This window comes from Loxodonta africana, chromosome 18 (genome assembly GCF_030014295.1).
Source record: "Loxodonta africana isolate mLoxAfr1 chromosome 18, mLoxAfr1.hap2, whole genome shotgun sequence".
In the NCBI taxonomy this organism is placed as follows: domain Eukaryota; kingdom Metazoa; phylum Chordata; class Mammalia; order Proboscidea; family Elephantidae; genus Loxodonta; species Loxodonta africana.
In genome coordinates, this window is record NC_087359.1 from 11,812,296 (window position 1) to 11,834,983 (window position 22,688).

The 22,688-nt window shown below is 61.4% G+C and overlaps 2 protein-coding genes across 3 annotated transcripts; one reads left to right on the forward strand and one right to left on the reverse strand.

Annotated features, from left to right (window-relative positions):
• The first annotated feature begins 990 nt into the window (after positions 1-990).
• Positions 991-12,954, forward strand: FAAP100 (FA core complex associated protein 100). Of its 2 annotated transcripts, none has more exons than XM_064270560.1 (9): positions 991-1,174; positions 1,260-1,378; positions 2,286-3,226; positions 4,174-4,330; positions 4,884-5,656; positions 5,949-6,085; positions 7,270-7,386; positions 9,679-9,765; positions 10,744-12,954. In XM_064270560.1, exons 1-9 carry the CDS (start codon positions 1,010-1,012, stop codon positions 10,873-10,875), a joined length of 2,628 nt encoding a protein of 875 aa, XP_064126630.1. In that variant the 5' UTR covers positions 991-1,009; the 3' UTR covers positions 10,876-12,954. The 2 variants fall into 2 exon arrangements, with proteins under 2 accessions (XP_064126630.1, XP_064126631.1); XM_064270561.1 differs by having other exon boundaries at positions 11,346-12,953.
• Positions 12,955-14,006: 1,052 nt separating this feature from the next.
• On the reverse strand, positions 14,007-22,260 carry FSCN2 (fascin actin-bundling protein 2, retinal). The gene is made up of 5 exons (XM_064270562.1): positions 21,181-22,260; positions 16,349-16,505; positions 15,721-15,842; positions 14,373-14,540; positions 14,007-14,252 (listed from the first exon to the last, which is right to left on the reverse strand). Exons 1-5 carry the CDS (start codon positions 22,004-22,006, stop codon positions 14,047-14,049), a joined length of 1,479 nt encoding a protein of 492 aa, XP_064126632.1. The 5' UTR covers positions 22,007-22,260; the 3' UTR covers positions 14,007-14,046.
• Positions 22,261-22,688: the final 428 nt, after the last annotated feature.

A 22,688-nucleotide genomic window follows, 5' to 3' on the forward strand; every position in this document is an offset into this window, starting at 1 on the left:
GTCCCACCCTGCCTCCAGACAAACCAATGGCTGGCTGGCTATCAACCCGGCTGGGGTGGGGCCTGGGTGGCTTTCAGTTTGTAGTGGTAGAATTGACCTTTTTCCGTGAAAGGAAGCTCTGGGCCTCTGGTCAGCACCGTATCCAAAACCTGTGCCCCCCTTCTGGCTGTAGTCTTTGGGGGAAGTCGTGAGGCGCCCCCCGTGGACCAGGGGAGGTGTCTTGCCTGGCTTCGCCCTCACCCCTAGACTCATTCGGTCATCAGCTTAACCTGTTTACTGTCCTCTGGCCCCAAGGTGAGTAACCCTGTGCCTTATTCTTGTCCACATTGCCCGGCCCAAGCCTCCTCTGCTGCAGACAGCAGTGCTTAGGCTAAGGGACTGGGTGTCCTGGGGATGAGGAAGAGACCCACCGAGGCTGGGAGCGCTCACTCCCCTCCTCCGGGCGTGGCCAGCCTCTTTCCCAAGACCCCAGGAAACGGAGACCTCCACTCTAAGACGCCAGCTCTAAGGGCGCGTACGGACGGAGCAAGCCGGTTCCGGGCCAGGAGGGCGCCTCCGCGGAGGGCGGCGGGCACGGACCGCAGGCCAGTGTTCTGCTCAAAATAAGGTGACCCCTTTGCTAAGTCACTCTGCGTCCACTGGCTTTGCCGAAGCGGCGCGACCTCCAAGTCTCTTGGCTGGAATCGTCCTTTCTGCGGGTCCGGGGCACGCCACGCCCCCGGGACCCGCCTCCAGACCAGGCCACGCCTCGGACCCGCCTCCAGGTCAGACCACGCCCTCGACCCGGGACCTGTCACGCCCCCCGGGACGCACCGCTCCTCCGGGCCACGCCCCGTGCACGCGCCAAGCTCTCCGGACGCCGGACTCGCCCCCGCCCACGCAGCTCCGCTTTACGGCACAGGTGGCGTCGTGGGCGACCGTAAAGCGCAGCCGCCGTGCCCCCAGGCCGGACTGTGGGGCGTGCGCCCGGCCGCCCGGTCTCACCATCCTCTCCTGCCGCGGGCACAGGATGGCTGGCGCGGCGCCGCGGGTCGACTGCCTAGCGGGCTTCCGCTGTTCGACCGGGGGCCTGGCGGCGGGCCGGCCGTGCGTGCTGGCCCTCGGCGCGGAGGTCTTCCTGTCCACCGGGAGCGAGCTCGTCTACGTCTATGACAGGGAGGCCCGGCGGCCGAGAGTGAGCGGGGTGCCCGGAGCGGGGGGCGAGAAGGAGGGGGTTTGGCGGTGCAAACACCAGCCTGACGCCGCCCGCCCACCTCCAGGCGGTCTACGAGTTTCCCGGGCAGGTGTGGCATCTGGAGCTGCTGACCCCCCGCCGGGCGCTCTGTGTCCTGTGCGCCCGGAAAGGCGTCTACTGCGCCCCGCTGGACACTCCGAGCAGGTGAGGCGCGGGGCCTGCTGCCCAGGCAGATGCCGCTCGCGGTGTCCCAGGTGGTGCACCACGGGCCAGGGCTGGCATGGCCTCCGTGCGTCCTGATCTCTGACATCACCCATCCCGCACCCCATTCTCTTCACCCTGGTTCTGTCCCTCAGCATTTAAGTGGTCATCACTCGGGAAAGGGGCTCCGGGCGGCTCCAGCTCTGGGCGCCATCTGTGCCCTATGTGGAGGGGCCCCTCCTGTGTGGCCCAGGGCCGCTGCACCTTCTCCCAAAGTCTCTGCTTGCAGAACGCTTAGTGACTGGGGTTTTGGCAGCCGTGAGGGGTGGAGATGCAGCATGGCCCTGCGCATTTGGTGTTCCTGGGCTATGTGTCCTCGCAGTAACTCATTTTGGAGCTGTGTTTCTAGAAGGGGGAGGGGCTCCAAAGAGGGTCCCTTTTGTGGTTGGTGGCACCAGCAAAAGTGCCGTGAACCGTGGGCCAGTGTTTAGGGGGCTATCAGCAGCCCCATGTCTGTAGGAAGGAACTATCAGCCTCCCCCAGTCGCCAGTGCAGAGCTAGGCAGTGCACCTGGCTCGTGACATAAAGAGGCAGTAGAAGGACGGGACACGTGGCCTCAGAGTCAGATACTTCTCTGCACTGAGAATTTCTTGTCCAAACCCTGTTTCTGGAGCTTGCCCACCTGGTCTTTCTGCTTTGTGTGTCTTTGGTGGTCGGTGCTAGGCAGGTAAGAAGCAGCCTGGCAGCAGCTGGGAGTTGGCTCCTTCAAGGGGCTGTGACGGTGCCACTGCAGGGACCCTGAAGAGGGCTCCCGGTGAAGACCCCAGACACGAAGTGATCGCGACAGCTGTTGCTGAGGAAGTATGTGGATCCCTCTTGCCTGTCCTGACTGAGGTTCTCTATCCTGAAGGTCAGTAAGCCAGGCCAACGGTGCCAGCAAGGATGATGCGCCCCCTTCTGGTGTGATCCCCGTGGGCCCAGACGCCTGCATCCTCCCTGATGCTGCACTTTGTGCTTTCACCCTGCTCGACAACATGCTTGTCACCGTGGCACAGGGCCCAGCTACGTGGAAGATCCAACTGTTCAAGCGGCCATGCCTAGGGCAGGACCTGAGGCCAGCAGCCCAGATTGGCGAGGTGGTGTTTCCTACCGGTGCTCCCCTGGCTGGGGGCCCTGAGGAACCTCCAGCCCCCCACTTCTTCCCAGTGCTCTGCTATGTGTCCCCACCAAACTCCAGGGCCCCTCACAGTCGCCTCCAGGGCCCTGGGGGCTTCACGCTGCAGGGGGTCCTCTTTGGTCTGCTCTTTGGGGCTGACGCTGCCCTCCTGGAGTCACCTGTGGTCCTCTGCGGCTTCCCTGACGGCCAGCTCTGCTGTGTGGTCATCAAGACGCTGGTCAACTCATGGGCAGCCCCTGGGGACCCGAGGGCCCTGGTTAGGATCCTCCACCACTTAGAAGAGCCCATTGTCTTCATTGGAGCCTTGAGAACAGAGCCTTGGGCCCCAGAGGCTGTGGGGCAGGAGCTGCCGGGCAAGGACACACATGCCGACTGCCTGGTGGCCCTTGGCCACCATGGCCGGACACTGGCCATCAAGGCCATCGAGGATAAGGTGGGGAATCTGGTGCCAGAGCTGCGGGAGTACCGCCTCCCAGGGCCTATGCTGTGCGCTGCCTGTGGTGGGGGTGGCCGCATCTACCACAGCACCCCCTGGGACCTCTGTGTTGTGGACCTGGCCCAGGGCATTGCTCCCGAGGGTGCCATGCAGCCTGGCCTGCCCCCCATTCTGTGTCCGGCTGGCCTGAGTATTTGCAGCGTTGTGGCCCTATCGGTGTCACCCGGGATTGCCAAAGGTATGCATCGCCAGCTAGACTGCAGATCTCACCCGGGAGGACAGCATAGTCTGTCCCCACCTTGCCCTCCTCCCACGTCTGAGAGCTGCCAGCTCAGCCTCTCGCAGGCCCCATGGCTCCAGCCCCAGGAGGTCGTGGGTAGTGCCTGCCAAGTAGTGTGTATGCGTTCGGCCATGGGGTTGGGACAGGAGAGGTGTGCACCCCACCTGGGCTGGGGATTCCTGTGTGAACCCAGAGGGTTTCAGTGCCGGGGGAAAGAAGGAACAGAGCGCCCTACCTTTATGTATTCCCCACTAAAATGGCTGTGAGTACACCTGTGAGAAGCTACGTGGCAGAAGCCAGGCGGTCACGGGAGGGCGGAAATGGAAGTGGCTGGAGCTGGCTGGGCCGTGTGAACTGATGCCCACAAGCAGCTGTGGGGCCAGTGGCAACAGCTTCTCAGGGACGGGCGTGAACGTCTGCCTGGCTCTGTCCAGTGAGGGTCTGAGGGGGTTGAGGCTGGGAAGCAACCTTGTGTGTCCCCGAGAGCCCCTTTGTAGTCCCAGAGCTGGAAAAGGAGGCAGGATGTTACTGGTGACAGCCGGACTTCCAGAAAGGTCCAGGGAGAGCAGGAGTAGAGCAGGGCTAGGCAGTGGAGCACCTGGGAACCACACCTCTGGAAAGACCAGTTCTGTGAGGCACCCAGAGGTGTGGCCCACCCAAAGTGGGACCTTGTTTACCTTTTCTGTGCTACCCCATATGAGAGGCCTGGTGCTGTTGTGGTGTGCCGCTGTGCTGTGGACAGGGCTGTGGGGACTTGAATGAGATAACCTGCAGAGACTCTGCCCAGGGCATCTCACAGCCCCCCACCCGGGGTCTGCTGTTCCTCACTGACTGGGCTTGGCCCTTCACTAACACGCTGCCCTCGACTCCCTGCCCACTCACCAGCCCCTCCTATCCCCCCTCAGAGGACACCGAGCTCCTGGTCCTGTCCGCCAGAGGCCGCTTGATGGCCTGCAACCTGGCCCTGGACCCCACGGCGGCCTGCCCAGCCAGGATGACAGCAGCTCAAGCTGGCCGGAAGATCAAGGACCTGCTCTCGGGCATAGGCAGCATCTCTGAAAGGTGAGCACCTGGCAGGCCTCAGCAGAGACTGGCACCTTGCTGGCAACACTGGTCTGCGTCTAGGCCGCAGCTCTGCCTCTGGCTCCCTGTCAGGGGCCCTGACACCACTCTGCTCGGGGAGTGGCCCACCAAGTTCAGCCGACTCACTGGGGAACCAGGAAGACAGGGACCCCACCCCGTTCACAGACAGGGCCTCTGCCCTTACCCATTCTCTGGTCCTGAGAGCGAGGGGCCAAAAGCTCCAGGTTCCATGTGATTAAGGGTGTTTCACAGGTGCCTGGGCCTCCTGGCTACCCTGCAGATCACCATGAAGAGAAGGGCCAGTCGGGCACAGCTGTGAGGTGGGGTAGGCAACATGAGGCCAACCCACCAGAGGCAGCCCTGAGCGGCATGGCGCACCTGCCCCACAGACAGGTGTCACCTTGATCCCATCCCCTCCGCTGCCTGGAGGGGGTTGCCACTGGGGTCGGCATGCCGTCACGGACAGGTACCGTGCCCCTTTCCTGGCCCTGGTGGGTTCCTTGCTCATCAGTGCTGACCTGTTCTCCCCCAGGGTGTTCTCTCTGAAGAAAGCAGTTGACCAGCGGAACCAGGCCCTGATGTGCCTCCACGAGGCCCTGGATGTGAGCTGTGCCTTGCTGTCCCACCAGAGCAGCCCTAAGCCCATCGCGTGCAGCATCACCACCACCTGGAGCCGCCAGGGCCTATGCAATGAACTGATGGCCACCTGCCAGCTGGTGAACCGTGGCACTCACAGCCTCGGCCCTGGCTGGGCCTGGTGCATCCAGGTGGTTGCTAGCGCCCGCGCCTTCGAGCTGGATGCGGCTGGCACCACCACCACCTACACGGTTCCGGTGCAGCAGCTGGCCCCTGGAGCCCAGCGTGAGGTGACGCTGTCTCTGGGCTTCGGCGAGGATGGCGTGCCTGAGCTGCCCGTGACCATCTCCTGCGCGCTCTTCTACAGCCTCAGAGAGGTCATGGGTGGGGCATTCACCCCCCTAGGCGCCACAGAGGACCCCCTCTGCCAGGCACTCCCCCTAGACCTGCTACCCACACGGGACGGTATCTGCCTGCCCCTGGGCATGCACACCGTGGGCCTTTTGCAGTGCCTCCGCTTTCCTGGCTTGGCTGTGCCCGGCACACAGGCAGCCCGCCTCACCATGCTGCCCACTGACCCTGTGGACACCTTCCTAAGAGCCTGCCACCAGCAGGGCAGTGTGCTGGTGGGACCTGCCACCCTTCGGGCCAAGTACCTGTCCCCGTCTGTGGCCTCCATTCAGGTGTCAGCGGAGCTGCTGAGGGCCGCTCTGGACGATGCGTGCACAGGTGGGTTGCACACCTGGGCCCAGAGGAAGCCTGAGCCCCGGACGCAGTCACCCTCCCCTCCCCCAAGCCCTGGTCCCTGTTGGGGGTCTCCCAGCGATTGCCCTGCTCTGCAGTGCTCTCCTAGATCCATATGTTGAGGCACGACTCCCGGACAGGAGTAGATGTGTACTGGGGGCTCAGGCGTCCCCTTCTCTGGGCCGGTTACCAAGCACCTCACCGTGGGGCAGCCAGGTGCTCTCCTGCCAGGTGCCTGCACGTAGGGCCTGCTGATGCTCACAGGCACCCTCTGCAGGTGTACCCCTGTGCTGTGCCACCCTATGGTGGTTGCTGGCCGAGAATGCTGCCGTGGACGTCTTGAGGGCCCGAGCGCTGTCGTCTGTGCAAGGAGTGACCCCTGATGGCGTCGACATCCTCCTCACAGTCCACGAGGCAAGTAGGAGTCTGTCCAGCTGCTCTGGGGTCCAGCAGGTTGTACACCAGGTTCCTGGGCCTGCAGTGGTGGCGTCCCAGAGCTTGAAGAAAGCTATCAGCAGTGCAGAACCGCTTGGCACTGGGGCGGGTTGTGGTCAGTCCTGGCCTCTTTGCCAGGTCCCAGGGCTGGGGTGGCTGTTGAGGGGCCAGAGGCAGCAGTGGTGGCATAGTGCTCAGGGTTTTTGCGAGGGTGGGATGCTCTGCAGGTGTTCCCTGATGCAGTCCTCGCTGTCCTCCCTGTCCCTCCTGGAACCTCGGCTGCACCTGCGGAGCCAGAGATGCTGACAGGCATGGCTGGGAGGCCACCCAGTGTGCATGCTGTACCCTCAGGGTCTGTGCTTGCAGCTCCAGGAGCCACCAGGGTCTTCCCTGCAAGATCTCTGGCTTCGGACCTCATCAGAAGCCGTGTACCAGGGCCTCCTCAGAGGAGGCATCCTGCCACTAACACGGGGGGATGCTGTCAGTCCCCAGCCCTCCCTCAAGTGTCTCCTCCTTACACACGCCTCCATACTGTGGTGCTTCTGGACCCAGCTGGCCACGGGCCTGCATCCACAGGCCCTCAGGTGCAACAACCAGGTGCTGCCAGAGCAGCCAGGCTGCCGGGACTATCCCCGAGGAGCGCTGCTGGGCCAGACCAGCTGGCATCTAGGACTGGGATGTCCCTGGCCCGTGGTGCTGGGACCTGGCCCTGCAGGCAGGCAGGGGTGGGTGTTCCAGTACCCTAGGAGGCACTGTCTAGGGAGGGCCAGCCAGAAAGTCTCTCGGCCTCTCTCTGCTGGGCCCGTCCTTCAAAGCAGACCCCCAAGGCAGCACTCGCAGGTCACAGTCAACTTCCTGTGCCCAGCCTGGCCCGGCTCTGCATCCAAAGGGGACCCGGGATGCTAAATGGATGTGGGGCAGGGTCTCCTGGGAGATGTGGTGCCAGTAGCCACTTCATTCCTCGGGTGGGCAGTAGGTCTGCTTCTGGCCCTAGCGTATGAGTCCTGCGTCCTTGGGTGGGCTGTTCAGAGTGAGCAGACTTTTTCCCTCAGTGGCTGGCCAGCCCCAGGTGGGGCTGATGTTACGTAGGACCCAGGCTTAAGGCCCATCTGCACTGAGCCGTGAGAGCTGGGGCAGCCATGAGCCTCCTGCCCGTGTTACAGGTGGCCGTGACCGACCTGTGCCCTGAAGGCCCCATTCAGGCCGTGGAGATCCAGGTGGAGAGCACCTCCCTAGCCAACATGTGCCGGGCACACCAGGCAGTCATCAGCCGGATCCAGGTAGGCAGCATTAGCTGGGCTCCTCACTGGCGGCAACCACACTCAGGTGCAGGAGACCCTCTCTCCAGCTCTCTTCTGCTCCCACATGTGCCTCTCTGGAGCTGAGCTCCGAGTAGGTGGGCCTGCTGCATCTCCCCAGGCTGGCAGATGCCCATCTGTCCACCCATGTATCTTGCAGAGGTGCCCACAGCTGCAAGGGCTGGGTGAGCTGGGCGGTGGTTTCACTCCCCGCTTCAATCCCTGGCCAGGCAGAGACCATGCCCTGAGTCAGCCACAGGTGCAGGTCGTAGGATGTGGCACCTCCAGCTCTGAGCCTCCTGTCTTTGCCAGGAAGGCAGGAGGAAGCAGCTGGCCAGTTCCCAGCTCCTAGGGAAGGTGGCTTTCTGCAGGCCCAGGAGTGGGCTGTTCCGAGCACTGTGCCCAAGCAAGGAACACTGGAATAAAAACCTCTAGGATTTCCTTTTACGTATATTCAGAATCATCGAAAGGTCAGCAGTTCAAACCCACCAGGCGCTCCTTGGAAACTCTATGGGGCAGTTCTACTCTGTCCTATAGGGTCGCTATGAGTCGGAGTCGACTCGACAGCATTGGTTTGGGTTTGGTTTGGTTGGTTTATATTCATAATCAGTACACGTGGAAGCAGCAGTCAAGAAATTAAACACTGAAGTGCATTGGGGCAGTGGTTTTGGTTTTTTTAGGGTAGCGCGTTGGGCAAATCTGCTACAAAAGACTTCTGTAACGTGTTAAAATGCTAAGACGTCGCTTTGCAGACTAAGGCGCACCTGACCCAAGCCATGTGTTTTCAGTCGCCTCGTGTGCTGTGGGAGCCCTGGTGGCACAGTGGTTAAGCACTTGTCTGCTAACAAAAAAGGTCAGCAGTTCTAACCCACCAGCTGTTCACAGAAAGGTGAGGCTGTCTGTTTCCGTAAAGATGACAGCCTTGGAAACCCCATGGGGTAGTCCTACTCTGCCCTGCAGGGTCTTTGTAAGTCAGAATTGACTCAACGGTAGCAGGTTTGGTTTTATTTTGATGATATACGTGCAAAAGCTGGACAGTAAGTAAGGAAGACTGAAGAAGAATTTACACTTTTGAGTTAAGATGTTAGTGAAGAATGTTGACTATACCATAGCTTGTCAGGAGAATGCACAAGTCTGTCTTGGAAGAAGTACAGCTAGAAAGCTCCTTAGAAGCAAAGATGGAGAGATCACATCTCAAATACTTGGAACATGTTGTCAGGAGGGGTCAGTCCCTGGAGAAGGACGTCATACTTGGTAAAGCAGAAGGTCAGCGGAAAAGAGGAAGATCCTCAACAGATAGATTGACACGGTGGCCGCCAACAACGCACTCAAGTATAATGACAACTGTGAGGACGGCACAGGCCTGGGCAGTGCTTTGTTCTGTTGTATGTGGGTTCACTGTGAGCCCTCACTGACCGGGTGGCATTTAACAACAACAACAGGTTAAAATTGGCTTGGTGCCCCGCCTGCTCTCCAGCAAGATGTGGCCTTGGCCCTTGAAGTGGGTTCTGGAGAAGCTGCCATTAGTGCATGACCCCAGGCCCCGCCAGGCACCCTGAGCCTGAGAACCTGCCGTCTGTTCCACCCAGCCCTTCTCCAGGTGTGCCCACGTGCCTGTGGACAGCCCTAGGGCAGCCCGGAGTGGGCAGCAGGTGCCATCTCAGAATGCAGAGTGGCAGCCCCAGTGACCAGGGCCGCGCACAGTGGAGCCCAGGGCTCATGCCCAGGGTGGGGATCCACTGCCAGGGCCTCCAGCTGGTGGGTGGTCTTGGGGCTCCCCATCAGGAAGATGCTGCTCACCAGAGACCCCACCTCTGAGAGTGGTTCCCCCCGAAAGGACCTGTGGTTTCACACGTTGTGGGGCCAGGGATGTCTGGGAGGCGGGGTAGTGGGAAGCCAGGCCTTCAGGGAGGAACATGCTGGCACGATGTGGTCTCTGTGAGGTGTCCTGAGATGCCAGTCCCCGTGGCCCCAGTGAGGGGGTGACCACAGCTGGGAGACCAGGGTGTTTGCAGGGACCTGGCTGGGCTGAGCCAAGTGGGTGAGCAAAGGGGCATCATGGCGACCTGAGTCAGGACCTGGCTGGGGCAGGAGTGGCAAGCATTGGCCTGAAGCCAAGGGCAGGAAGAGGGGAAGCTTGAACCCGAGTGTGAAGCAGCAGTGGTGGGGGGCAGGGTCGGAAGGAAAACCAAGGGAGGGGTCCTGCCTCTGCGAGGGGTATGGGGCAGATGCCAGGAACCCCCCTCGCCTTCCTAATGCCCTCTGTGTCCCCAGACGATGGTGGTGGAGCAGGCTGCCCGGGGCTCCAGCCCGCCTGACTTGCACACGCAGTGCCTGCACCAGATTCACGCCAACTACGAGGTGAGTCCTGCTAGGCCCCCGGGCAATGAGGACCACCAGGACCCCTACCCCCCACCCCCGGGGCAATGAGGACCACCAGGACCCCTACCCCCCACCCCCAGGCAATGAGGACCACCAGGACCCCTACCCCCCACCCCCAGGCAATAAGGACTGCCAGGATCCCCTACCCCCCACCCACGGGCAGCGAGGACCACCAGGGTCCCCAACCCCCCACCCCCAGGCAATGAGGACCACCAGGGTCCCCAACCCCCCACCCACAGGCAGTAAGGACCACCAGTACCCCTACCCCCCACCCACTGGCAGCGAGTACCACCGGGACCCCCTACCCCCCACCCACAGGCAGTGAGGACGACCAGGGCCACCTACCCCCCGACCCATGGGCAGCAAAGACCATCAGGACCCCACCCCCACCCACCGGGCAGCGAGGGCCACCTACCCCCCCATCCACTGGGTGGCGAGGGCCACCAGGACCACCTACTCCCTACTCACTGGACAGTGAGGACCACCAGGGCCACCCCAGCCACCTCTGGGCACAGCACACACTGGCACTGCCTAGTCCTCATGCAAGAGATGGGAGTTGGCTCAACTCCCCTGACCCAAGGATGGCAGATAGGGCAGGTCAGGGCCCCCTCTGGCTGGGTCAGTGCCAGCAAGAAGGGAGCAAGCCCTTGTCTCCACCATAGCTGTGAGGCCCCCAGCAGTAGTCAGAGGCACCTCAGGGCACCCTGCTCCTGCCACTCTATCCCCACATGGCTCACCTGCTGTCCTACCTTGTCTGGACTCTTCCTGCCACCTGGAGGTGTGGTCTCCTAGTCAGCCCATCCCTTCCAGCTCCTGAGGTCGAGCGCATGTCCCTCACTAGACTTGACACACTTTAAGGTCACAGACAAGAGTCCCCAGCAGGATTTGCATATGGGGTGTCCCTATTGGAGGTGCAGCCCTGGCAGCACGCCCTCACCTGCCACCCGCCTACCGCAGGCACTGCTGAGGGAGGTGCAAGCCCTGCGTGACCGGCTGTCCCTGGAGGACGAGGCCAGCTCCCGCGCCACCGCTGAGCAGCTCCTGCAGGTGTACCAGCAGCTGCGCAGCCCCAGCCTCGTCCTCCTTTGACCACAGGTGTGCCCCACCCGCACTCCCGGGCCTGCTTTGGTCCTTGACAGTGGGCAGCGCCCTGGGGCCTTTGCAGAGAAAGAGCCAGAACAAAAAGGCTGTTTTCCTGGCCCAGGTGCTGGCCCTGGTGTGAGCTACCTCAGGGGTCTTTGCCTTCGGTCTGAGCAACAGAGCACAGCCCTCATCGCCCACTGGGCCCTGCCCACCCAGCTCACATGGCCCTCACTGTCCACTGGGGCCCCACTCGCCCACATGGCCCTTTCCGCCCCGGGGGCCCCTGCTCCCACTCCTACGTGGCCTTCATCCACTGGGGCCCCGCCTGCCCACATGGCCCTCACTGTCCACTGGCACCCTGCCTACACTGCAGCATGCTCCTCCTTTAGTCCGCCCACCACTCTGGAGAGTGCAATGCAATGCAAACCAGCCCCCTAGCTTTTCAGCGCCCTGTCACCCTCCCTCTCTCCCAGCAGCTGCCTTTGCATGGGATGTCACTGCTGGCGTAGCCCTCGAGATTGGTGCTGAATCAAAACCTCCCCTTCGTGAAGGAGCTACAGTGCCCGCGCCCAGGACACAGTGTTGTGGGCCCTTGGAGGCCGAGAGAGGCGGGCTGGTTGTGACTTATCCTCCTCTCTGCTGCTCTGGCCTGCAGGATTTCCCCACACTTGTCCGCCTGTCTGCGGCCTCCCTCGAGCCACAGCCCTGCTCTCTGTGGCTCCTGGGGTCCCTGGGAGGTGCTCCTGTGACTGAAGCACAAAGACCAGGGAGTCCTCACAGTGCCCAGTTCTGTCAGTGGGCTCTGGGCCACCCCAGGCCACAGCATTCCACAACCAAGTGCCTCTTGGGGCTGGTCCCTAGCACTGTGTGGTGGCACCCCAGGGCCACCGGGGGTGGGGACTGTGGCCCAGGGACACCCACGCTCTGCCTTCTCTCTTCTGGTGCTGGTGTTGCATTGTTTCAGAGGGATAGGAGGGGTGGGCATCTGCGGATCTCCACTGGCTGGTCCCCCTGCTGTAAGCAGCACCCTCCGGGCGTGTTTTGCAGCCATACAAGAACTTCTGTTTGAGGATCTCCAGGCATGACTGGTTTTTTCACTCTCCAACATCTGTCCTTGGAAACCCTGGTGGTGTAGTGATTAAGTGCTGCGGCTGCTAACCAAAGGGCTGGCAGTTCGAATCCGATAGGCACTCGTTGGAAACTCTATGGGGCAGTTCTACTCTGTCCTATAGGGTCGCTATGAGTCGGAATCAACTTGACTTCACTGGGTTTGGTTTTTGGGTTTTTCTTCGGTCCCTGGGGCGTCCCAGGGTCACATGGAGCCGACCCCTCTGCACTCTCCTTCAGTAGCTGACCCCTGCAAGGGGTCTCGGTGCTTGGGGTGCTCTGTGGACAGGGCCCCTCGAGCCCAGACTGTCCTGTGGTCGATGGTCACCAGGGAGGACAGTACACCCTCCCCCTCCAGAGGTGCTTCAGGTCCAGGGTCTCCCTCAGAAACCTGTCTGCCCTTGCTCCTCAGACCTGCCCACGGCCTCACTCACCAGCACAGGCTGCATAGGGTCCCCAGCCACCCACAGGGCTCACCTACTTGGGTCCCCACGGGGGCCAGCAGGACACAAGGCCTGTGAGCCAGAAGACTGTTCCCCAGGCGCTCTTCCCCCCCGCCCCGCCCCCACAAACTCCTGTCTGTCCCATGTGCCCCCACGGCCTTTCCCCTCCAAGAGACTTCACTGCACTTTTACAGCTGTCTGGGCTTGCAGGAGGGGGCGTCCCCCACCCACCATTTCCACAGAATAGGGGGTGTTGTGGGGGACAAGGGTGCCCCCACTTTCTCTGTACTGGCCGCACTCCAGGCCTGGTGCTGTGGAGGCGGCCAGGGCTCCCAGCTCCACTTATTCAAGTGTCCGAGGCCAAGGGCACTGTCTAGCCAGGATCAGTGAGACCCTGTCCTTGAGGTCCCACGAAGCGGGCAAGCCGGCAGGGGTCCCTGGCAACACATCCCTGCAGGTGGGCCCCAGCCTGCCCGCCCCTCGTAACACGCTTGCCCACCCGGCCGCCACCAGGGGCAAGGCGGGAAGGGGCCGCGAGGACTCCGCTCCCCGCCCGGCGCACGCGACCCTTGGCCACCTCGGGCGAAAGAAGCCGCCAAGCTAGCGCCGGCCGCCAAGGGGCCCAGCCCTCTTACTGTACCTGTGGGGAGGGGACAGCATCCGCCCCTCTCCCAGGACCTGCTTTGCACCCTGACACACACCTCTTCCTTTCCTAAAACATCCTCATTCCTGGATGACCCCTCCCCGCTTCTGTCCACCCTGCCTTTCTGACTCAAAGGTGGCGCTGGAGATGCCATCACTTGCCTTCGGAGCATCAGAGGGTGGGACCGGCGGGGAGGGGTCAGGCTCCCAGCAAAGGCAGGGGTTCCTGTCTCGGGTGAAGTCGCCTGTGTTCGTGCCCAGCGTGACCCTTCTGCTGGGCACACCCTTACCCCTATCCTCACCCCCAACCTCAGGGCCAGGCAGATCCCATCTCTGAAGGCGTGGGTCACCTGCGCTTCCACAAGGCGTCCTCCTGCCCAGGGGTCCTGGTGCTGGCTGACGAGGCGGGGAGCTGTGGGGCCCCTCTGTCCAGGCACCAGCAGGGGTGCCGCCATGTTCCCGGTCCCAGCCAGCGGGCAGGGGTGGCAAGGAGGACATGGGTTCCCCGAGGGCAGGGAGGGGCTGTGAAGGGCCCTCTCCCCAAGACCAGGCCACACCGGCGCGGGTCGGGGGGTGGTTTCCATCCAGCACCTCCAGAACGCCCTAAGATCCTGCCCCTGGGGGGAGGGAGCAGCTCCATAAAACACGCGGACCCCGAGGACCGCCTAACCGGCTTTGCCCTGCCGGCCGGGGCCTTTCACGGAGGTGCCCTGCTGGGTGGGCAGCGGTCTTCCCCCTCGGTTTCCAGGGACTGTGAGCCAAGGAGTGGCGCGAGGGTAGTCCCAGAGCAGTGGCTGCTCCGGACAGGGGTGGTTTGGCTGGACGTCCACCCCCCGCGCCGTCCCTCGGGATTCCTGGGGGTCCTTCTCGGGGAGGGCTCCGCGCAGAGCAAGTGCTGACCCGCCCGCCCCAGCAGCGCCACGGAGCCCACGAGCGGCTGCGACACAGACACAGTTTAATGGGCGATGGGGCGCGGCCAGCGGCCTCAGTACTCCCAGAGCGCGACCCCCGCAGGCACGTCGGCATCGGCGCGCAGCAGCCCCGAGGCGCCGCCGCGCAGGTACTTGCCGCTCCGGGCGCGGATGGCCAGGCGGCCGCGCTCGCGAAACTCGAAGAGAAAGTCCTCGGCGCGCTCGCCGTCGCTGCGCACGCTGCCGTGGCTGCCCGTGTTCCAGAACCCGCCCCCGCGGCCTGCGGGCAGGGCGGCACGAGCGCGTCGGCCGGGTCCCACAACCCGCCCCGCCTGGTCCCCAGCTCTGACCCCCACCCGGCGCCTCGACCCACACCCGCCTGCGTCCCCGCCGCCTGCACCTCGGATCTGGTAGGCGCCGTCGCTGAAGCTCAGGTGGAAGACGTCGTAAACCGAGCGGTTGGAGTCCAGCTGGTTGGAGCCTCGGCGGTGGCAGACGAAGCCGTCCAGGCCCCGCAACACCAGGATGGGTCGGTTGATGAGTTTAAGGGTGAATTCCTCGTCCTCGCCTGGGGGGACAGGGCAGTGGTGTCACTAGGGGGGTGCAGACCGCACCCAGTGACACTGTCAGAGGGGTGACACCAAAATGACTGCCTGTGAAATTTTTGTGCAGTGTTTCAGCAGAAATTTATCATTTTTTTAATAAAAACATCCCTGTAGTTTTTTTAGTTAAAATATTCTTTGTAAGCCTCCTTGCCCCCTGATTTCAAGAGCCATTGGCTGGCCTGGCAAGCAGGACTGCTGCCCCACGCAGCACTTGGGTGGGCAGGGTGGAGACCCAGTCTCTGAACTCTTGTCAGGTGCCCTTACTACCCAATTACAATGATGCCTAGAATCATGTTTTGTCTGCACACGGTATAAACGTGCACTGGTTGCCGCCGGTATTTTTATAGCCAATGGTTTTGTGAAATTTTCTGGTGTTTTAGCTCCAATATTGTGGTAATTAGTATTTGTGGAACCAGTTCCTGGAGAAGAAGAGGAAGACCCTCAACCAGATGGATTGATTCAGTGGCTGCAACAGTGGGCTCAGACATCGCAATGATTGTGAGGATGGAGCAGGACCGGGCAGTGTCTCACTCTGCTGTACATAGGGTCACTAGGAGTCAGAACTGCCTCGACAGCACCTGACAACAACAAGTACTTGGGAAGCTGCAGCAACAACTTTTTTGAGACTGAAGTAGTAATTAAAGGAAAAGAAGGCGTGATACACGAGAATTACGATTTATGAGTGACATCAGTACAAAAATCAATGCTAAGGATTCTGTGTGGCCTGGTACAGGAGGAGGTCCTTGAGGAGGTGACACCAACCCTAGTGACACCATTGGACAGGGCACTGCTGAGGGCACTGCAGGGCCTGGCCAGTGAGGCAGGGACAAGGCTCCCAGGAGGTATCACAGGCCCTGACTCAACCACTGAGTGTGTAGACCCAGAGCTTCCATTTCCCTATCAGTGGCCCAGGTGGTGAGGCCACCACACCTGGGTCTCATTCCCCAGTGTGAGGGGAGACAGGGATGTTCTTGAGGTTTAGTTGCCCCCTGATTTCAAGAGCCACTGCCTGACCTAGCAAGTGAGACAGCTGCTGCCCCACACGGCATTCGGGTGTAAAGGGGTGGAGACTCAGGTCTCTGAGCAGCCCTTGTCAGTGCGCGAAGACCCCAGCCCCCCAGGCAGACAGGGAGTGCTTCTCACCCACAAAGTCGCTGATGGCAGCCAGCTGTCCATTCTTCTTCATGCACACATAGCGCCCGTTGCTAGCCTTGAGTGCCACCCGCCGGCCACGCCACTCCATCTCAAACATGGTGTTGGCAGAACTGGAAGGGGCAGGGCAAGGCAGACTCAGAGGGGCAGGAGGTAGGGAGTGTAGGGTCTGGCCCGCCACCACCACCCCGTGTTCCCGGCACCCCACACCACCCCAAGGGGAGGGATAGGCACCTCCCTTCCAGTGACATTCCTACCATCACTAGGAGCTGCCTGCCTGCCCCGTACCCCAGTGAGCATTCTTCCCTGGCTGAGCTGCTGCAATGGTCTTCATGGACTTTAACCCTGAGCCTAGAGCCTTCCCCACCCTGCCCCACACCAAGCTGTCCCTTTCACCTCCACCCCAGCATGAGCAAAGGGGAAGGGACTGAGTAGTGACGATGGCGGAGGTGGGAGAAGCGATGATGGAGGTTGAGGCGGTGGTGGAAGTGATAAAGAGGAGGTAGAGGTGATGGTAAAGGTGGTGCTGGAGGAATCGGTGGAGGTGACAGAGATGGAGGTGGTGATAGTGGAGGTTAGAGTGAAGGAGGTGATAGTGGAGGAGTGATGGGGCTCTCACACTTGTGTGCCTGTGGCCTGGATGCCCCCATGGGTGACCAGGGTCCAGTAGCCCCCTGTGCTGGAATAGAAGGTGCACTTCTTTGTCTCCCGGTCAATTTGCATCAGGAAGGTCTCATGGTCCAATTCTTCATCCTGATTGGCTGAGACATTGACCCCTGGAGGGAAGAAATGGGGAAGCCCCTCACTCTTCTCCCTGAGGGGTAGGGAGGCTTGCTCTTGGGGCACCCCCAAAGATAGAAGGGCCTCATCTGGAACCCTCTGGACTTGAGAAGATGTGGAAGGCCCTCTCAGATGGTGTGGGGACATACTGTGAATCCCACACACACTGCCACCTTGGGGGTCCTTGACCCCCCCCACAGCAGCCCTTTCCGTGCCAGCAAATCCCCACTCTGCTAATCAGCAGGTAATCTGCTTCCCCCTACCCCCCAGACCTGGGATTTACAACCGGCCTCTATTTATACCTCGCCTTAAGCCGATAGGTGGGCACAGCGGGGTCTCTGTCCTTCCCAAGCCAAGGCTCAGGACACAGCCAGAGCCTAGAGACTGCCCCTGGGCACCAGTCAGAAGCCAGTGCTCTGTCACCTCCGACCTCCCTGCTTACACATGATGGACCCCAGGAATCCTGGGGCTCTGCCTGCTTCTGGGGGTCATCTATGCCTGGGGTGGGGCAGCAGGCAGGCACTGGGCCCCCCCCCCCCCAACATTTGCCCATAATCGTGTCCCTGTTTCTGTGGCAACCCTCTAGCCTGAGTCAGGGGCAGACCACAGAGCCCCCATGCAGACCTGGTGCCGTGTGAGGAGAGGTGGAGGGCCAGGCAGGCAGAGCCCCACAAGGGCCTGAGAGCCATGGTGGTCAGCCCTGCCCCAAGGGGAGCAGGGTGCCAGGCAGGGACCCTCAGCAGAGAGGCTGGGACCAGCTCCCAAAGACGTCTCCCTCCAGTGCTCCCCCCTGGTTGCCTCCCCACCGGTGACACTGACCACTGCTCAGATTCAGTGATCCAGCCGTGTGCCCGTTGGAAGGCGAGCCAGCATTTACCGCTAACCCCACTGGCAGCCAGCAAGTGCTGCACTGAGTGAGCCCCTCCACGCCCCGGCACATTCTGGTCCAGCATTCCACAGTAGACACAGCAGCCCTACCACATGTCCATGGCCCCTCGCCATCGCCAGGGAGGACGCTGCTGACATCTCCCCAGCATCACTCATGTACTTCTGTCTCCAGACAGGACGCTGTCCTGGGGCCACCCTCTTCACTCAGCCATGTGCTCCTGGGACATCAACCTTGTGGGGGAGGGGGTTTGGGAATCCCCATTAGTCCCTACAAACCTCTGTTTCCCACTCCCTGGCCAGGGATTGGCTGAGCAGCAGATGTGTGGCTCAGTTCTGGCCAATGGGAATGAAGGGATGTCTGCTGGGCCTTATGGAGAAAATTTTCTTAGCTCCTAAGAAGATATAGGAGCCCTGGTGGTGCAGTGGTTAAGAGCTATGACTGCTAACCAAGCGGTTGGCCATTCGAATCCACCAGCTGCTCCTTGGAAACCCTATGGGGTGATTCCAACTCTGTGCTATGAATCAGAATCTACTCAATGGCAATGGGTTTTGTTTTGGTTTGAGAAGAGCCAGTGCCCGTTTTCCCTTTGTACTTTCTACCTGTCTGGATGTGAGGCCTGGAACAGTAACAGTCTTCTTATGACCATGAGGGTGACAGCTCGAGGGCAGAGCTGACCCAGGAAAGTGGCAGCTCAACAAGGAGAAAGCAAGAAGGGCCTTGGGAACACCACTGAACTGGTGCTGGAGTCCTGCCTGGGACCCTGCCACCCCATGGCCTCCAGGCTCCCTGTTACAGGAGATCATCAACGCCCTAATATGTGAGCCAGTTGGCAGCCACTTTTTTGTGACTTGCAGCAGTAAATACTCTGACTGAATACTGCCCGTCAGCACTACCACAGCAGCCAGGGCTGATAGGGCAGCCAAAAAAGTGATTGACAGAAGAAAAACAGCCAACGTGGGGACTCAGGCAGGCTCAGGGGCCGCCCAGCCAGGAAGATGGCCCAAGCCCAAGCACTGACACAGTGCCACTCTACAGATGCTGGGCAGGGACACAACTGGGTCAGGACCCACTGCTCCAGCTGCCTTGGAATATAGGGGTGCATTCCTCCATCTTCCGCCAGGACTGACAGCCCACATCCTGCTTCCTTGCGTTGCTGGTTGTAAGGTCAAAATCCAAAATGCCTAGGGGCTGGGTCCTATGCCCTCAGCCTTATTACAAGGGAAGCAAGGAGGCAGGTGCTTGGCGCTCCCAGCCTCTAAAGTAGGAAAAGGAATCTGCTGAGGAGAGGATTCCCTCATCAAAGGAAGAGGTTCAGACTCAGGCTGGTCATAAAGAATGAAAAACAGTTCCTGCAGCCACCATCTCTCTACCACCACCATCACCACCTATCACCACCACCACCATCGCCACCACCATCATCACCACCACCACCACGACCGTCACCACTACCATCAGCACCACTGTCACCACCACCACCCTCACCACCACCTTCACCACAACCATCATCACCACCACCACCACTGTCAAGACCATCACCACCACCATCACCACCACCACCACCACCACCACCATCACCATCACCACCATCATCGCTACTACCACCATCACCACCACCATCACTACCACCATCACTGCCACCACCACCACCATCATCACCATCACCACCATCATCGCTACTACCACCATCACCACCACCATCACTACCACCATCACCACCACCACCACTGTCAAGACCATCACCACCACCATCACTACCACCATCACCTCCACCACCACCACCATCATCACCATCACCACCATCATCACCATCATCACCACCACCACCACTGTCAAGACCATCACCACCACCATCACTACCACTGTCACCATCACCACCACCGCCACCACCATCACCACTACCATCAGCACCACTACCACCATGACCATCACCACTACCATCAGCACCACTGTCACCGCCACCACGCTCACCACCACCCTCACCACAACCACCATCACTACCACCACCACTGTCAACACCATCACCACCACCACCATCACCACCATCATCACCATCACCATCATCACTACCACCACCATCACCACCACCACCACCGTCAACACCATCACCACCATCATTGTCACCATCACCACTGTCATCACCATCACCATCATCGTGACCATCACCACTGTCATTGCCACCATCACCTCCACCACCACCACCACCACTATCACCACCACCATCACCACCATCATCACCACCATCAGCACCATCACCACCACCACACCCATGGTTATCCCCACTATCCCCAATATCATCACCATTACCTCTACCACCATCTCCACCACTCCACTGCTATCATCCCCATCGTTATCCCCATTATTATCACCAGAACCATGACTGCCACCGCTACCACCACTACAACCATCACTGCTGCCATGAATCTCCTCCACAGCCCTGTATGTTCACCATCTCCTCTGACTCACAGCAAGTCTGTGGGGCTGGAAGAGCCTTACACTACCATTGCCCCTGTTTCACTGATAACCAGCTAAGGCTTGATGTACAAGGAGGCCTGCTCTAGGCCAACTGTGGTGTGGCCAGACCTGTGATGACAGGACCATGGCTGTCTGCCCGCCATGGTGCCCAGGACCTGGCAGCAGGCCTGGACAGCAAGTGCTCACCAGATATCTGTTCAAGGCACATTGAACACCAGGCCCATTGTTCCTATAGCCACAGTCAGGCCTGTCCTCTCAGGTGCTTGGGGCTGGGCCAGCCTTCCCAGGGTGGAACTGTGAGTGACAGTGTGAGGGTGAGGTGCCCAAGGAGGCTGGATGGTAGAATGCCCTCAGCCTCCCTTGGCCTGCAGTGGACACGCGGAGCTTCTCCTTGGCTGATGGGGCTGGCCCAGGGAAGGCCCGAATGGAGGGGGCTCCACGCACCAGACTCTCTTCCCTGCTCCCCTCAACCCCTCCTGCCCTTAGACTCAGACCCCACTGGGGCTCGTGGAGCTGGCAGCCCTCATGGGGACTTGCCGTGGGTGCTGGCCTTGGCAGGGGCACTCCCCCCAGCTCTGGGCCACCTCATACCCTGGGCTTCCTTGCAGGAGGGGGGAACTACTCACCTTCCCATTAGGGGTTCTAAAGGATGTCACATGAAGGGCCCACCAACCACACGAGGGGGTGGCCAGTGACTGGCAAGTCTAGGCCTTACCCCTGAGCCAGGCCACACCCATGGGAGGGAGCCAGCATCCTCCCACCCAGGGGGCTATTGTCCAACTGGGCTGGAGAGGACCCCACTACTCACTCTATGAGGGTTCCCATGGATGCGGCATGCCCTGCTCCCCTCCCTCCCCCATTTCCTTGAAAGACCAAAAAGTGGAGGGTTGCGGCCAAGTGGGGCACCTCAGTGCTGGGGTGAGGCCCCACTACCCACTCTGCCCACTCAGGCCTACACTGCCTTGTCAGGAACTCAGTGGCTGACCTGTGGGCCCAGCACTCGAGGGAGACATTCCCTGGATGTCGAGACAAGCACCCAGAGAAGGGCCACCAGCCTCGAGGCCCCCCCACACTGTGTGCAGCCACACTTGTGCTCCCCCACAGGCACAGATATGATACACATGTATCCCCACCCACACGGACACAGACACACATGTCCCCACCCACTTGGCTACACAGAGCCATATGGACACACACATATCCCCACCAACACAGACACACACGCATCCCACATACACAGACATATGCGCACACAGACAATCCCACAGAGTCCATGGCAGCTGGCTCGGTGGGCACCACGCCCTGATCACCTTGCCGCACAGACACGTAGCGGTGGTTGGCGGCCACAAGCACCACCTGTGGGTGGCTCTCCTCCAGGTCGAACAGCTCGTCCTTGCTGGGCCGAAGATTGCGGCCAGCCCTGAGGGTACCTGCAGGGCCCATGGGCGCCAGGTAGCGGCCATCGCAGTCCTTGAAAGCCAGCTTGCCAGCCTTGAACTCGAGCGTGTAGCGGGCACGGGCCTCGGGCTCCCAGACGAGGCAGCCATCACTGCGCAGGTAGCGGCTGTCACAGGCACGGAGGCAGTACTGGCGGCTCTGGAAGGTGAGCATGACAAGCGCGTCCACGCCCCACGGTGTGTTGCTGTCTGCCGCCATCTCCTCCTCCTGGGGGCACAGGTGTACGTAGCGCCGCCGGCTCACGCTCAGCAGGTGGGCCTGTGGGTGGATGGCCAGGTGCACCGTCCACAGCTCGGCAGAGGAGATGGCAGTGGCGAAGCAGGACAGCCGGTCCTCCGTGCCGCCGAAGAAGCGGCCGTGCGGCTCCGACTGCAGCACCCAGCGCCCATCGGGCTGCGGCCGCACCAGGAAGCAGCAGTCACGGCTGGGCCACTCAGCCTCACAGGACACACGCCCGTCCTCCTCGGCTGCCAGATAGCGGCCCAGGTGGCTGCTGCGGAACAGCACCGCCGAGCTGTGCCCGGGGTCTGGCTCCAGCACCCAGATCTGCTTCCGCTTGAGGCTGGGCGCCGAGGCATTGACCTTAAAGCCAAAGCTCTCTGCCGTCAGGTAGCGGTCTTCGTCGTTGACGAGGCCAAACTGGATCTTCAGCACCTGGTGGAGCCCATTGGTCGGCATCTTCTCACCTGGGCTCAGGAGGGGCTGTGACACTGGCCTTGGCGTTCACGGCCCCCCCGAGGCCCTGCTCCACTAGGCTGGCCTGCCGCCCCCAGGCCCGGCCGTCATGGGCTCACTCCCACGCAGCTCTGCCCTGGCCCTGGCCTTGGCTCTTACATGGCCAGCAGGCAGCAGAGGGCGGGTGAGGAGGCGGATCCGAGGGTGGCCGCTTAGGAGCTGCCACCGCCTTTAATTACCCCCGGCTTGGATTTCAGCCACTCCCAGCCGCCCGGTGGCCGGAGGCCCACAGCCCGCAGGCTGGAGGGCCGGCGCACTGGCTGCAGGCGCTGACCACCACCTCCCGTCTCCACCACGCCCCCAGCACAGGCCCCCGCCTGCCACGCAGCCGCACCTTTCAACCTCTCCCCTTCCCCCCATCTCCAAGCTCCTGACCCCCGAAGCCCTGCAGTCTTTCCTGAAGGAAGAGCTGCCCGTGGAAAACTTGCAGCACAGCCGCAACCCGATCACAGCCCTGCACTGCGGTGGCCGCCAGCTCACTCCTTCCTCGGGTGATCCAGTTACTGGGTCTCTGATTCCTGCCGCCAGGAGCTGGGAAGGCCCCACCCCAGGGGCTGCAGCCCACAGCACCCCCTGGCCTCCAGCCCACAGCCCTGGAGACGGACATCCCCCAGTGGCCCCTGGG

Coding starts and splice junctions, on each gene's coding strand:
- FAAP100 (XM_064270560.1), top strand. CDS start 1,010: ATGGCTGGCGCGGCGCCGCGGGTCGACTGCCTAGCGGGCTTCCGCTGT. Junction 1,379..2,285: donor CCGCTGGACACTCCGAGCAG/GTGAGGCGCGGG, acceptor TCTATCCTGAAG/GTCAGTAAGCCAGGCCAACG. Junction 7,387..9,678: donor CAGTCATCAGCCGGATCCAG/GTAGGCAGCATT, acceptor CTGTGTCCCCAG/ACGATGGTGGTGGAGCAGGC.
- FSCN2 (XM_064270562.1), bottom strand. CDS start 22,006: ATGCCGACCAATGGGCTCCACCAGGTGCTGAAGATCCAGTTTGGCCTC. Junction 15,843..16,348: donor CAGGCCACAGGCACACAAGT/GTGAGAGCCCCA, acceptor TGCCCCTTCCAG/TTCTGCCAACACCATGTTTG. Junction 14,541..15,720: donor TGCCATCAGCGACTTTGTGG/GTGAGAAGCACT, acceptor CTGTCCCCCCAG/GCGAGGACGAGGAATTCACC.